Source organism: Siniperca chuatsi, linkage group LG4 (genome assembly GCF_020085105.1).
Source record: "Siniperca chuatsi isolate FFG_IHB_CAS linkage group LG4, ASM2008510v1, whole genome shotgun sequence".
NCBI classification, from domain to species: Eukaryota; Metazoa; Chordata; class Actinopteri; order Centrarchiformes; family Sinipercidae; genus Siniperca; species Siniperca chuatsi.
This window is the reverse complement of record NC_058045.1, coordinates 25,225,412-25,241,368: the sequence shown is the minus strand read 5'-3', so window position 1 is coordinate 25,241,368 and position 15,957 is coordinate 25,225,412. Positions and strand designations below refer to the sequence as shown.

The 15,957-nt window shown below is 39.7% G+C and overlaps 1 protein-coding gene across 2 annotated transcripts in view; it reads left to right on the top strand.

Moving 5' to 3' along the window:
• galnt18a (UDP-N-acetyl-alpha-D-galactosamine:polypeptide N-acetylgalactosaminyltransferase 18a) overlaps positions 1–15,957 on the top strand; it is a 163,054-nt gene that overhangs the window by 109,329 nt on the left and 37,768 nt on the right. For both annotated transcript variants that reach the window (XM_044193845.1, XM_044193846.1), the window contains exons 5-7: positions 4,704–4,901; positions 8,379–8,493; positions 14,892–15,077. In XM_044193845.1, the coding sequence (XP_044049780.1) occupies positions 4,704–4,901; positions 8,379–8,493; positions 14,892–15,077 (499 nt within the window). The remainder of the gene's footprint in view (positions 1–4,703; positions 4,902–8,378; positions 8,494–14,891; positions 15,078–15,957) is intronic.

Below are 15,957 nucleotides of genomic sequence, written 5' to 3'. Positions count from 1 at the left end.
ATAGTTTAGCTCTATAAAGCCCCCCCCCACGACAGTCATTTACAAGCTAAAATGTTTGGGAGCCACTGGGGGTGGCTATGTTTGTGGATTCATTTAAACTTCATGCATCTTCACACTACAGCATAAATAAAGGAGCATGTAGTGTGTCATTAGGGAAGTTGAATTTTGTGAAGATGCATCAACTGATTGTTGGTATGGCATGATATTGCCATCTGTTATTAACAGGACAGAGACTGCGCTGCCTCTAATGTGAGATCTCCCAACATGTTTTAGTATTCAGCTGTGAGAAAAACAATTTCTTCTATGGCATGAAGTCTCACTGTGTGAACACTGTAACCTGTACCTCGACTACTTGCGGTTTCTTTGATGTGGAGGTCACACTAATTGGGCAAATACATTTTTTCTCCAATAACTAGATTTCAGGGTGTTCTGGGTGGGCTCACTGTGTGTATTAATGTGTTTCAGTGTTTATGTGTGGTCATAGAACTGTGAAAAGTAAGCCAGAGGCAAGATTCACTCCTCTCTGATGTTGGGACTCTGTGATGTTATTATCATATACCTCTGTGGGGCTGAACTGATAAAACATGAATGATTGTGAGGTACGGTGCCTCGTTTGTGTTTTCTCTCTCGTGGGACAGTCAGGGGTAGTTTGCATTTAAATGACAGCCTTTGGCAGTTTGTCCCACGACACTAAGAATGTAAAGAAATTATTTTTCTCATGTCTCCTCCAGATCAATAGTATCATTTTGAACCAGATGAATAGTTGTTTTGAGTGCAATGATGTAAATTCTCTTAGACAGCAAAGAGATTTCACCGTGCTGGTCAAGTGAGGGATTTTCAGGATTTTAATACACTGAGAATAAACTTTTTGATTGCCATTTTGATTGGTGTGCACATTTCTGTCACAGAGCTTTTGTCTAATCCTGAACCTTTCTCAATGAATACAATTAAATATGCTAATATGTGAAATGCAATTCTTTCATTTTCTACCAAATTAAACTTATATTCAAGGTGTACAAGGACAAACAAAACAAAACAAAACAAAAAAGGCATTTTAATGGGACATGTGAGCCTGAAGATAGAGCACAACCTGCAGGTCTGACTCCTCTGACAGGTGCTTTCTGGTCTTGGTTTCATGTAGGCCTGTACTAGGAATGAGAGAGCCAGGTCATGCATGATGTTGGGAACGTGCAATACCACAGAGAATGTGCTATCGGACAATAAAAGATATCCGTCTTCCACAAGCAGCCAAAACCTGTCCGTTAAGCCGTTAGCTGAATAGTGTTGGGTCTGATTTGAGTTGTGTTGGTCAGCTCAGTTTCCGTCCTGTCAGCCGGTACTGAGGGCTGAGATCTATCAGCATTTCTTTGAGCTCTGTTTACTGTGTCAGATCTTTCTATCGCTGTTCCAATTGTCACTATTTTTCTGACTGCTGAGCTCCTGAAAATTCCTGAGCCAGAAAGCGTGTTACGTTATTTTGTCAGCCAGCATCCAGGAGTTATCATGTCATTAGCGGCGTAACTGCATATGAAATAGAGTTTTAATACTAATCTAATGCTTAAAGACTTAATGCTTAAATTCTAAATACTTAAGATTTAAAGTTTTCAGGGGCTTTAAAAAAGAACACATTTGAGAAAGATATATTGTTTACATAAACATAGTATTCTCAGAAGAATTTCAGCTGTACTGAAAATCAGTGGATGAATCAATGTGGTTTAGGTGGTAGATAAAGTTACTCTGAAGCACGTGTTTTGGACACCCAACACCCAGAACCACAGAGCATAACAGCATATCTGCTTGCATACAGCTGTTATCTGTGGTTGAATGTCAAACCACCTGCTCGATCTCCTTGACATGAAGTGCTCCTCTCCACTGGCACCCCCGCCTTCAGCAACACCTCTGTGATTACTGCCCAGGCTGCCAACAAGCCTCAGTGAATCTTAAGAGACGTCTGACGTGCAAGGCCATCATCACAGCCACAGTCCTGCAGCTTTGCCTTCAACATCCACTGAATCTGATATTACCTGATCAAGGACTGCGTTTAGTTTGTAGTCCAGGCTCTAGTCGACTCCTATTTGGACTCCAGAGTTCTAGAGGGGCTCTCTGTTGGCCCTCTCAACTCCTCGAGCCGCAGCCAACCTCGCCCTTGTGAGCAGTGAATTCTAACACCACTTCCTGTACTTCCTCTCGAACTAGACCCTGGGAATGGTTTACAAGACTAAGCAGGGTGCGCTCCGATCTCTCCAGGACTTTCCATGCCAGCCAGTACCTTACTACTCTCACAAATTCTGCTCTGCCTTCCCTGAGGAGCCCTGGCCAACACTCTCTTAGTCCTTGATTCAGCTCCATCCTGACTCCTCACTGGTGGATTGACCTTCCTAATCCAGTCAGGACTGCAGACTCACTCCCTAGATTCCAGAATGGACTGACAATCCCTCACACCTCCTTTTTTCTTCCTCTTTTCATCCGGATGATCTTGCTCTTGTAGTATTTACCATAGTTTACATATTTGTCTTATTCTTTTTTCTTTCTTTTGATGAAGGAATTTACTCTCATTCTACTGTTATACTTACCACAAGTCAGTAAAAAAAGTCTGTGTGTAATTTTCATTAATCAACTTTTGGCCTAAACTGAAATAATCAAAACCAGCAGAGAGATACACAACCACCACCCTATCACCCTATGGCTTGTAAAGGTTATGGCAAACGCTTGCCAACACAGAGCAACAATATTATTCATGACAAATGTCAGAGATAAAAGGAGGATTTATTTAGTCTTATTTGGTGTCTCCACCAACATCTGGGTCTTTTCAACTTTCTTCAGCAGCTGTCCGTCTGCAGTTTAGTGCTTGGCTGGTAGTGTACAGTGCCTACAACTGCCTACTCCTGCTTGAAACAGAGTTGATGTCCCATTGAAAAATGCAGACTCAAACACCACTAATTATGAATGAAACCTCTACATGCTGGCACCATCCACCGCAACGCACAGACTCAAAAGGGAAGTGGAGAAAGGCTCAACTGTATGCAAACATCCTCTAACATGCACTGTCACTGCCAGTCATGCTAGGTTTGATTCCCTTGTGAAACGGAAGGACACAATTATTTTTCTACTACAGTCATTTTCATGAAAGTACTCAAAACAAAATAGTTGCTGTCAAAAGCTTCCCACTTCTCTTCAATAACTTCATCATATGACAAAACAAAAAAAAAGAATCACTTTATTGTGCACCGCTGGTATAGTGGCAATTAAAGAAAATTGAGTATGTAAAATGACATTAACCCAAATACACCCACAAGCTTCAGGTTTGTGAGAGGCAAGAGAGAGCCTGTTGCTTTATATCTGTATGTGTAAATGAACCATGAGACAGTGAGACTGCAACATAGAGTCAATGTGTTGTAAAACAAAATAAGGAGCTAAAAGAGGCTAAAAAGCGAGCTGCAGAGTTAACATAAAGATATTGGCTATGTTATTTTTGAAGTTATTATTCCAATAATAAATTATATTTTATTATTTATTATATTATATTAGTGGACAGTGCGTCGTTGGGAGAAAAGGTAATGTCACATACTTCCATGCACCAATCAGGATTTAGCAACGTTTGAATGAGAATCTGATTACAGTTGGTGGGTTGTTTGGTTACTGACAACCAAATCTGATCAAACTGCACCCTTACTGTCCAGCCCTCAGGAGCTTTTCTGCTACCTTTATTTCACTATTATTTCCCGTTAACCTGACAAGCCTATTCCTTGGGCCATCACAAGTTGATAAGGAGCACCCCTAACTTGTTCCGTCTCAGGGGGCGTTGAATTAATAGTCATACAAGTCTGAAATGTAGCAGGGAGTGTCCTGAAACAAAGGGTAAAGTAGCAAAATAAGATTCTGGGAATTACTGCCATTCTATTTTAAAATATCACCCACAACCCAGAACTTTATGGCAAGTAGTGTACAGTTGCTTGTACTAGCATGACAACCATGTGATCAAGAAGCCAACCATCAATAGTTATGAATATTGAAAATCAAGTATCTAAGTACTTAACATTTAACAATAGACTTAAATAAACACACTAAATACAACCAAATGGAGAAACAACAGAACAAGACAAAGACAAGGGAGCATCAAAGTCCCTGGTGTCCACCTTTAACCCTTTCAAATCACCATTTTTAAAAAATGTATCATTGGCATACCCAAATAAAAAAGCTTGTAACAAAATGCATGTATGAGGACTCATTTTCACATTTTCACAAAATGTGCTTATTTAGTATGGGGCTAAAACAGCCCCATACATCAGCTCAAACATGAAGGAAACATTTTTTTTTGGTTCTCGTCTTCTGACTCTGACAGTTTTGAGCTCCAGTGCTCGAGAAGTAAATGAGTGATTTCTTGTTTTCATCACTTTTAAGGAAAGCTTTCTAATCTGCAGGTTGATGAACATTCAGACCATTAACTATAAACTGTTCGCCACAAAGATGCGCTCTGATACAGTCGTCATTGTGTGGGGCACATTGTTTATATAAAATGAGGAGTTCCCATTTTGAATGATACCACATTGGCTAGGAGAGTTGTAATGTTATAATGATCACTTATCAAAGTGTATTCTAGAGCGTTGGCTTGGAGCTCTGAAGCCAACAATGGACCACTGACTCATGGATTCATTTGTTGTCATCTCTTAAACACATTCTGTCTGTGCTCTGTTGTCCCACAGGGCAGAACCTATTCTGCAGCGAATAAAGGAGGACCGGACCCGGGTGGTGTCTCCCTCTTTTGACAACATCAAGTACGACACCTTTGAGATCGAGGAGTACCCGCTGTCTGCTCAGGGCTTTGACTGGGAGCTGTGGTGTCGATACCTCAACCCGCCAAAGTCCTGGTGGATACAACGCAACCACACGGCCCCCATCAGGTAAATACAAGAAAAGCTGAAAGGCTTTTGTTTTTAATCTTAACAAGAGGAATTCAAAAATAAAAAAAAGATAGAAACCTTCTAGACACTTTTGTTTTATTGAAGAAACTGTCTTGTTATCGTGAAAGTGAGGCACCAGCAAAATAATCTGCCAGTGCAGTATTAATTATTAAAAATTTGACTTGAAGCATATTGAAGTAGGTTTGATAAGATCACTTACTAAGCTCATTATTTTTACATTATAATTTCTTGAACACTAATCCCCGTGAATAATTATGTATGTAAATTCTGGTAAGTGTAGTGTCAATATTCTAACCCATATAAAACCTGGGGGACGCAACACAGCCAAAAGCACATCAAGTGTAACACATAAAAACTGGAGTCTCATCAGAGGCAGTGGGCAGTTACACATATTTAAAAAGGAAAGCAGGTCATTTTTGTCACCACTATTACAGCACATTTGAAGCGACCTACATCGTGTACAGACTTTGTACATACTCTGAAATGGATATAATGATCCAGTTCTTCAATACCGTTGGCCAGGAAAACACTGCCAATATGACAGGTAAAAACTGCTTAGACAAACTGCAGAGGCTCCAACAGAAAAACAGCCCAGCAACAAGAGCAAATACTCACGTTCATGGCAAACAAATCAATGATGCAGTGTTTATAGATTTGGACAAAGACAAGAGGGTGTATTCTGCTCAATATTGTAATGGAGGAAGATGAATTCCCCCAATTATTTTTTTTTCTATCTGCAAAAGTACTTTTTCTCAAGCGAGTTGTCACTGGCTTTGCTCATTGTTTAATCACTTTCAAGGCAGTTTAGAAAAAGAAATGACTAATTACTGAAGTAGATATGTGTTTAATTTCATTTGACTTTTTCTGATTTTCTAATTTTGAGAAATACATTGGGAATTTGCACCACTAAAGTATTGTATCAATTAAGATGAGCCCTGCATTATTGGCTATTATCTGGCCCTGTCTATTAGAGGGGCCCTGAGACCTGGCTGGATGAGACTGGTAACAAAGAGTTGAAAGAAACCTGAAAATTTCTACTTTGTATCTTGAGCAAGATGCAATAGGAAGGGCAGGCGTTGCTACCCTCTATGCTGATCATTTAAAGGGGCAATGTGTAATTACTGGCCACATGCTTCAAACAAATAGGGGGCATCATTTCACCTCCTCGCCTTTAGCCATCAGCTATGTTTACAAGAATATGCCAGATTTTAAGATACGTGGCAAACTAAGCTTAACAGTTAGACTAACAACACATACAGACAGCTTTCATTTTAGCTTGTAACAATTCTCTATTAGCCGAGCTAGCGTACTGTGCTTGTGTACATAGAGAGACTGTGGACAGAGCAGATTAAAATATCGCTGTTTACATGTTTATGCTTATTGAACAGGTGTATTGATTAAGTATTTTGCATTTTACTCCCAAAGGTTTTATTGCATTTATTGTGTGTGTAATGTTATGTGGAGGAGCCCCTGACACAGAGAGCAGGGAACAGGCTGTGCTGCTGTGGAGTGACAATAAATCACACCAAAACGTTAAAAAGTACCGATAGAAGAAGAAAGAAAGAAAGAACCGGTAACATCGGAGCTTATCAATACTACAATCAGTGGTAGCAGTAGATAAATAGTGATAGCGGAGCGGAACAACAGGTCGAGGAGTGCGAGGAAGAGCAGCCAGCTAACTTAGTGCAGCAGCATCAAGAGCTCGGGGGAGCTCTACTTCTTCATCCTTTCATGTATCCATGAGGAAAAAAATGACAAATTAGCCACTACGTCATGACGTCACACAAAAAAACGAACATATTACTCCTATATTTAGATCACTTTACTGGCTTCCGATAAAATACGGAACTGATTTCAAAATATTGCTTACTGTTCACAAATCACTTAATGGTCTAGCTCCTAAATACATCTCTGATCTGCTCACTACTTTCAAACCCTCCAGAACTCTCAGATCATCAGACACTGGTCTCCTAACTGTACCCGTGATCAGTAGTAGATCTGGTGAAGGTGCGTTCAGTTGCCTCCGTCTCTCTGTCTGTCTCTCTCTCGCTCTCTCACTCCCTCTCTCTTTGGGTATGTACAGGTAGGTGGGTATGTTTATGTTGGTGGGTGGGCAGGGCAATTCTTTTTTTATGATTTTTTTCTTTTATTATATGTATTCATGTTTTATTTTATTTCACATTTGTTGTATGTGAAGCACATTGAGCTTACATTGTATGAAATGTGCTATATAAATAAATGTGACTTGACATCCCATTTCCTAAGCAAACCTTAAGAGTAAAATCAAAACATTATTTAAGATAAAATGTTTGCCCAGGGAGAAACCAACATTTATATAAAATATTTCCAAAGACTGTACCAGCCATTGGTACAGCCTGAGCAGCAGACATAAGGTAGGTCAAGCAGAGTGGCACAATCTGTGGAAATCTCTGATATAAACGCAGGTTTCGTAAACAATTTATCATTTCAGGCAGAAAGCTGTTACATTTTTTTCACAAAATAACTTTGGAGATGCAACCTGTTGCTGGGTAACGGTAAAAATAATGTTACTAGATGTTTAAAACATTAATAAGCCGTACATTGTAGCTTCTTGGCTAAGTGGAGGTCAATACCACAGTTTCATATATCCTGCTGGAAAAAGAAATATTAATGAATTATTCTTTTTTGTTTGTGACGTGTGTTATGGAGCAAACAATGCATATTCATTTTATGAACCTGAAGCTAAACATTTTGTTGGCTCCATAGCTTTTTATCTCACACACTTTGTAATGTGCTATAGAAATGATATTGTTGAGATTGAACAGTACAAAATACATAACTATACATACATGATATTTGATATATTAATTGTGATTTTATTGTGCTGTTATCTGGAGGCTGTAGCGAAAGGAATATGCTCAGAGCTAGTACTGGGAGGGCCTTGTTTCTATTAGCATTTTGGGTTTCAGAGTTTCTGGTTGTTTGCCAATCTGTGCATCCACAGGGAACAGAAATTCACCCAAACAAGCTGTTTTTGCAGCGGTGCTGTATTTCATATTGATACGAGGCGATGTGTGAGACTGACATCATGAATACTAATAGGAGTTATTTTTCACTCCTGTTGATTCAGTTTGATGTTGATGAAAGATGTGTTTGCTTTTTCCCCTCGATTTCCTCAAAATGTCCTGAATTTGTTGTGTTAGGCGAAGGCATCATTTTGACAGCTGGATCATTTGTAAGTATAATGTACAGCATAGGTTTATCATGAAAGGCTAAGGCATCAAATGTGCAGCATACTTGAAAAATGGATCTTCAGGGTCTTGGTGCCCAGTGTGGGGCTGAGTGTGGGTTAGGGCTGTGCTTGTGTGTGTCTTGAGGAATATTTTGCATTGAATGCATTTTTCTCAATGCAAAACATGTTTCACCTCTTTCTTTTCTCTGACCTCCTCTGTTTCCTCCCTTCATCCTCTGTTTTAGGAGCCCCGCTCTGATTGGCTGCTTTGTGGTCGACAGGAAATACTTTGAGGAGATTGGCCTGTTAGATGAAGGCATGGAAATTTACGGTGGAGAGAATGTGGAGCTCGGTATCAGGGTGAGTCGGCTTTACAACCTGTATCTTATTAGCTGCACACCACATGCCAACACTGTACATTTCTGCACCCCAGCATACAGCCCTCTATACACTAAAAATATCTGTAACAGTGTAATTTGTGTCCCGTATACCGTAGAGGCGTCTGCCATTGTCACTGTCCAAATTGAAATATCCTGAATAGCAGACATGTCCAGCATACAGAAAAAGAAGAATGACCTTTCGTTTGACAGAATGGGGGCTTTATCAGTCATTCACATTATTCATTCAGTCTGACTCAAGCAAACTGAGCTGATTACTAAAGATGTAACAACTGCCAGATAACATTGTGACTTAATGTTTTAAAATTACATTCAGAATGAGTTTTATAAAATGCAACTACATTACCTGACATTTATTACATCATGATGAATGTGATTTTTCTATTATTTCAATTTTGTTGCAGATTCTGACAGTATTTAGCATTAACATGTTTTAAATCATCAGCAGCAGCAGCAAGCTTAAGTTATAATGTTATAACAGTTACAGCAGGGATTTTATCTCTAAGCTGAGTCTCTCCAGAGGCAGAGGGCTCTGCAAAAGCACCGTCCACCTGAGACTGCAAATCAGTCCCAAGAGCAACTGTTGGAACAGCTTCGAGACTGAGCGGACATGGGAGACATCCGAGGGAAACTGTTGACTCAGGCACAGTGCAGAGTGATTTACAGTGTAGTGTCAGTGAAGCACAGGTTTGATTATCAGCCCAGGCCTGACTTACACTGATCCAAGCCACTGGGTTAAGAACAAATCACACTCTGAAAAATTCTCTCATGCTTGACCATGTCAGGTTCAGATCTAGTGGACAGCTGTGGACAATCGATGATAAGAGAGCTTGAAGAGAAGATGGCTGGATGATTATTGTACTGTGCCCTGCAATGCATCCACCCTGTCATTAACTTTCCGATTATTGTGTCCACTTGTGAGGTATTGATAGTTGTTGCTGCCACACACCACCTTCCCCCATTCCATTCTTCTAATCCTCTCCAATAAAAGAAATTCACACTGGTAGCCATCAATACACTGTAGAAAATTATGAAGGATGTGCATGGAGCCAGAAAATCAAAATTTAGGGAAAGGAGGATGAAGCTTGCATTGAGCTAAGGTGGGACAATCTAGCAGCAAATTCTAGACCTCACTATTTTTGTGACTTAGACACCTGACAGTCAAGCAGACACGCTCTCCAAATTGAATATTTTACTCCTAATAATGATTCTATTGACCTACTGTGACCCTAACTTCTTGTGTGGAAAAAAAATTATTATATACTACAGTGCAATCCACCCCAGCAGCATTTGCTGAAGTATTTCTGGAGCATTTTTGACAGTCATCACTAGTCCATCAAATGAAATATAATTCCATTCTTAAAATGGAACGATCTACTCCGACTCAGAGAGGCATATGTCAAGACAGTTTTTTTTCCAACTCTATCACCAGACAAAAACATTGACATTGGATGATTAAATGTTTGATTAAAAATGTTTTTCAAACTCTCGCTTTCTACAACATCTGCACATGGCAGCAACAATATGGTTAAGGTTGGGGAATGATTGTGGTTATGGCAAATAAACTATGGTTAAGGTATGGGTAGGATCAATGTTAGGGGTAACAATAATATATTACTTTTAGCAGTAACAAAGTAATATAAGGCATTACTAATAGGATTTTGGTAATATTATTACATTTACCATGTCAAGTAACGCGTTACCACCCGAAATGAATTGCTGAAATTCGATGGCTGCGGAGTCAGACTCTACATTTTCAAAATGTGTATACTCCCGTTACTTTCAGTTTATCAAATAAAAGGACAAGAACATAGTCAAGTGCAATCTATGTCTAGGGAAGCTGAGGGAACTCTCTATAGTGAGAAATAGCACAAGTAACCTGAAAAATATTTATCCCTATCTTGTAATTTATCAGACTTTGATCATTTGTCTGCCTGCCCATCCCTGTGTCCAAGGCTATTCATTTATTTAAAAAGGTCTAGGCTGTTTAATTGTTCTATATCATCACACTATTGTTAATATAAGAGGGCTATTTTAATACAAAGTGGTAACTATCCACCCCCCTTAATGCAGATTGCCCTCAGCTGTGAGTGTGACTTCATACGCAGTGACACTGTAGTGAAGGGTTAGTGAGTAGGAATCAGTTTGGGTCAGTCATGTTGTAGTGAAAGCAGGAGCTGGCTAGGTTCAGCTTCAGATCAAACAAGCAAAGGATACTCATAATATGAATTATGGCACACTAAATATTCCCTTTAAAATGGCTTTGACCTGATATCATAAACATTATATGATGTCATGAATATAAATAACTGAATCTGCCAAAGGCTTAAAATGTCCTGTTGTTTCTGCACATTGTAGGTCATTGGCAGTAATGTGTCTTTCTCTGGCTCATAAAAAGCTTTTGTGCAGGGCTCGGCCTTGACTTTCTCCATAGGAGGCTTGAATGTCAGACCTCTACAGCCAAGTATTACGAGTCCAGGAAAATGGCTTTCTCCATAGTTCCTCGCAGTGCAGTGACCATGAGTGCTTCTGAAACATCCAGAGAGGTTATTCTCTATTATAGAGCTCTTTTGGCATATAATTCTTCAGTATAAGCCCCTACTGTAGAGACAAATTGCTTGAACACCTGTTGACATTAGCACAAGGGGAGACTTGGATGGCCTATTCAGCATAGCATAAGCAGCAAGGCCACAAACAGCTGGTCTCTCTGCGGGAGGTGATCTCACCATCACCGCCTCAACCCCAGCAGTCTGTGTTTTTCTGACCCACATCAGATGCTCCCTCCAGCTGTTGGCAGCTCTGCCCACATTACATGTTAGCCTATGCACCAAAAGAGGGCCAGGAGTCACGCACAGTGCTGCAAATCAGTTGCCCTGTGTCGCTATGACAACAAACAATGAACTTAAATGAACCCGTTTTGGTGAAGAGACACTTCAGAGCTGCTGTTGAGCTTGTTGTGTGGTTGTTCACACATCAGGGTTGGTTCAGAGCAGGCTAGAGCTGGACAGATTTACCCCCGTCTGCATCTATCTGTATGTGAGGTTTTTGAACGGTTTGAAAGGCAACGAAAGGTTAGCAAGAACATCAGCCAGAGTATTGACATTTCTTTTCTACAGCACACACTTCCAGTGCCACAGGGGTATTTGAAGTCAGAACCTGACATCAAATGTAGCGCCAACAAGCCCGCCTAGACACACACAAACACATCATCATTGTCAGTTATTTCATACCACATACTTTTGACTATAAACACATGAAGAATGACAAGAAAAAGTCAATATTTCCATTTTCCCCTGCAGATCCCTTTGCAGATCAATGATTATGTAAATCAGCAGTGATATTTTGACAGAATCAGTTCTGCATGCATGTCTCAAGGGCATTGCTCTTACTCTAACTAATTCATCATGTGTTGAGTTGAACCCAAGGTTTAAGTCAGAAAACAGCCAGTTTGTTCTATTTCTATCTCCCTCATACCAAACACAGGCGCCTTTTGTTATCAGCGATGTGATTTTTTTTTCCCCAGTTTCTGCAGAAGTGCTCCGTATCTCTGGCATGCACGCTCCTATTGTGATAAAGATTGCTTTTATGAAGCTTCATCTGCGCCATGGCGTAATATTGTGCATATTTAGTGCTCATTGTCTCATGCAGTCTTTTTTATCACAATGGGCGGTCGTCCTCAGCATCATTTATAATTCACCACTACATTTGTTGTTGCCTTTCGCCTCTCATTTTCTCATTAAAACTTTTAAAAACACAAGACCACGAGCAAGATTTGTTCCACGTTAAACCAAAGAGGACAGACTGAGAGACAATTAGGGATGTAAATGTGTTGCGTTTTGTCTGCGTGACACACATACAAATCAGCCAGACATAAGTTCCAGACGTTGGATGACAACGCACACACATCAACTGTGAAAACTCAATGTCACAATGATGTTTTGTAATGTTTTCTGGGTAATAGTTGCCACATGGCCGTGTTTTATCCCACGGGAGAAGGCTTTTTATTTAGAGAGAAGATAGCAAAACAAAAAAAGGAAAGGCTTTTGGAAAGGATGATTCAAGAAGACGAGGAGAAGCTGTTTTTCTCTCTCCCCCTCTATTTCACTTTCTTTATCTTCTCCTTATATTTCCCACTATCTCCTTTCACTTCACCTTCTCTGTTCTATGTTTCACTCTTTCTGAATCTCTCCTCTTTCTCTTTCTCTTGACTGTCCGCTTTTTTTCTCATGTCTTTCTCTATCTCGCTCTGCATACCCACACGCTCAGACATAGATTGTTATGCTCGAAGAACAGCTCCTTATAGTCTAACCCCGTGTTGTAAATCCTTTATAAAGAACGTTGAGGTATTTCTGAGGGAAGCGTGTATTATCTCAGAATTTGGCTCTAGTTTGTGCTCCTGCCTGGGCACCGGGCCAGTGCGACAGTTTTACTGTTGTTCTGCAGCAGCTCTTTGCTTTGGAAGGATACAGGGAAGGAGGCTACCCGGCAGGAGGGATTATAACCCAAACACACAAACAAAGTGCAGGACTGGAATATAGAGAACAGGCGTTTCTATTTAAATCAGTATATTCTCCTGCGCTTGTTTGGTCGGTACACTGAACTCCTAAGGTGCATGCTGCAGAATTTTAGCAGTGCTATCATGGAAATAACATTAAACATTTGACAGTATTACGAATGTTTGGAACATAAGGGAGGATGAATTTTCAGCATTATAAAATGGTAATTACCAATTTTGACTTCCAATCATTTTCATGTGATTTTGAAGGTATTATGCTGATAGTAGCCTATAATATTGTGAAAACATCAACCTATATTTCCTCATAATTATCAGGTTATTACCCCATGAATGTCACCATATTGCTATTTTTTAATCCAAATATTGTACTGATATAACCATTTTATTGTTACAAGGTTACCATAATGTCACCAAAATATTACTATAATATTACTAAATAGTTTTGCCTCGTTGCTATCTTTCTCCTCTGTCTCCCCATCATTACCCTTTGTTTTTGGCCCCTTATTACCCTGTTACATAAATTTCAGTCTAATATTACTCGATATACCCATTGTTAATACCAAGCTATTACCTGGTTATTACTTTGGTAATTACATGGTATTACTTAATTCCTCCTTTATATTATCAAACTATTACCCCCCTATTATCATGTTATTAGCGAGCAGTCATATAAAGGGCAACTTCTTTTTCTACATTTTCAGTGCCGAGATACCTTAATATTATTGACCCGCAACAGTTTGTATTACAAGCGGCACGTGGGTATAAAATCGAAAACAAATCGTGCGAAAATGAAACATAGTATCCTATCTGTCATGTTTATTGTTTTGCTGTGGATTGTATAGACCATTGTGTAGGATTTGTTGTTCTGATGATTTTCAGGAACAATCAGCTGTTCTCAAGGACCGCTTCAGAAAAAGGGGCTATAGGGAGGAGTGGATCACAGATGCAGCTACACAGTTTGACAGCATGTCTCAAACTGAATGTCTAAACAGAAAAAAAATCAAAGGAACCTGATTCCAGAATTACCTATTGTACAAGTTATAAAGAAATACTGGTACATCTCGGATACAGACCCTTCATTGAGAGGATGTTTCAATAACCCTCCTCGTGTTGTGTATAAAAGACCACCTAATCTTTGCAATATGCTTCTCTCCCCCCCCCCATGAGGATTTTAATATCAAACCATTCTTGTGATGTGGATGTATAAAGGGTAACATAAATGACTCTATGGACTTGATCAGATCATTTTGGTGAAGTTGGTGGACTTTTGGTGGACTCATCTGTCAATTCATAAGCTTGTCTTGCAGTTGAAAACAGTTGAAATTTCCATTGAAACGGTGAAAGATTTGAATGCCGGATGGTGCCTTGGCACATGGAGCTCATATACCTGTAACATACCCATGCTTATATACCTGTAATATAGCACAACTAAAATGAACATAGGCCTAATATAGATACAACTTTCAAAGCATGCCAGAGGGCTGCACACTTGTGTTGCATTCATGGTGAACCAAATTCAAATATTTATTTCATATTTCATGGGCCTGTCATGATGTTAGCTAGGTCTGTGTAGTTATATTTGACAGGTTCCACTGTCAACAAACTGCAAAATGGTAAAAATAGCAAGAACCTGAGTGGGCATTCTCAGTGTGCTCCTGTGATACCTTTCTGTTCATACTAATTCTATCAAGCAGGCTCACTCGCAGCAAGGATTTAATCCCCTATTTAAAAGATAGAGGTTTAACCATGTACCTGGCAGGTACTGAAAATATCTATACCTTTATTTTGGAAGTCCCTGCAGTCACTAATGTGTGTACATTTTTGTGTGTGTGTGTGTAACAAAGGTGTGGCAGTGTGGCGGCAGTGTAGAGGTCCTGCCCTGTTCCAGGATTGCACACATCGAGCGTGCCCACAAACCCTACACAGAGAACCTGACAGTCCACGTGCGTCGTAACGCTCTGAGGGTGGCTGAGGTCTGGATGGACCAGTACAAGAGTCACGTCTACATGGCCTGGAATGTTCCACTACAGGTAAAGAGACAGTACATGTGTATTTTGGGAGTTTGATACTGTACTTTTTCTCTGTGTGTGGGACGGTGTGTGTGGGCGTAATTGTGTAAATGCTTATTTGTGTTCAGAAGTCGTGACACAAATCTCCTAGCAACCATAGTGCCATCATGGAGGTCCATTGTAGAATCAGTTGTGTATAAATAAGGCCTGAATACAACTGTGGAAGAGAGTTACAGTTAGTGTGGGTACAAGTCATTTTATTAATATTATCAGTCAAAGTGAATATTGTATGTAGATTTGATTTTAAAATGTGGTTACTATGACACACTAAGCTGGTCTTTTAGACCCATTTGCCCATTTCAGGGTTGCCAGGTCCAGCAAAACTGTCCGGCTTAAGGCTAATATGTGTAGATTTTTGATGTGATTATAAAATATTTCAAATTATGCTACAGTTTTTGTCTGCACAAAGATATCGTGGTGAAAATTGGTTCAGTCTGTTGCTTTTAGTCCTTCATTCTTAGTGTTCCATAGGTGGATACCTAAGGGAAAAGGTAACCCGGCTGACTGCCACAGTGTCTTATTTAATACTATTTCAGTGGCCAGAGTCAGAAAAAAAAACACGAGATCACTCCTTTACAAGGAGAAAATCTTGATCGTCATTTATAATACAATAAAACAATGAATCATCAATTTAGTCTCTGTCTGAAGGTTGTCTCAGGACAGTGACCGGAATATTTCATACACTAAAACCACGTAGGTTTTTATAGAAGTTCTTTGGATGTATAAAACCTATGACAGCCACAGTAGTGCTGCTTTTTATTCCACAATCGAATATTAATCTAACAGAGTTTCTTTCCTTGAGAGTTAAGTCTTTGAGTCTCTTTCGCTCCGTCTCTCTATC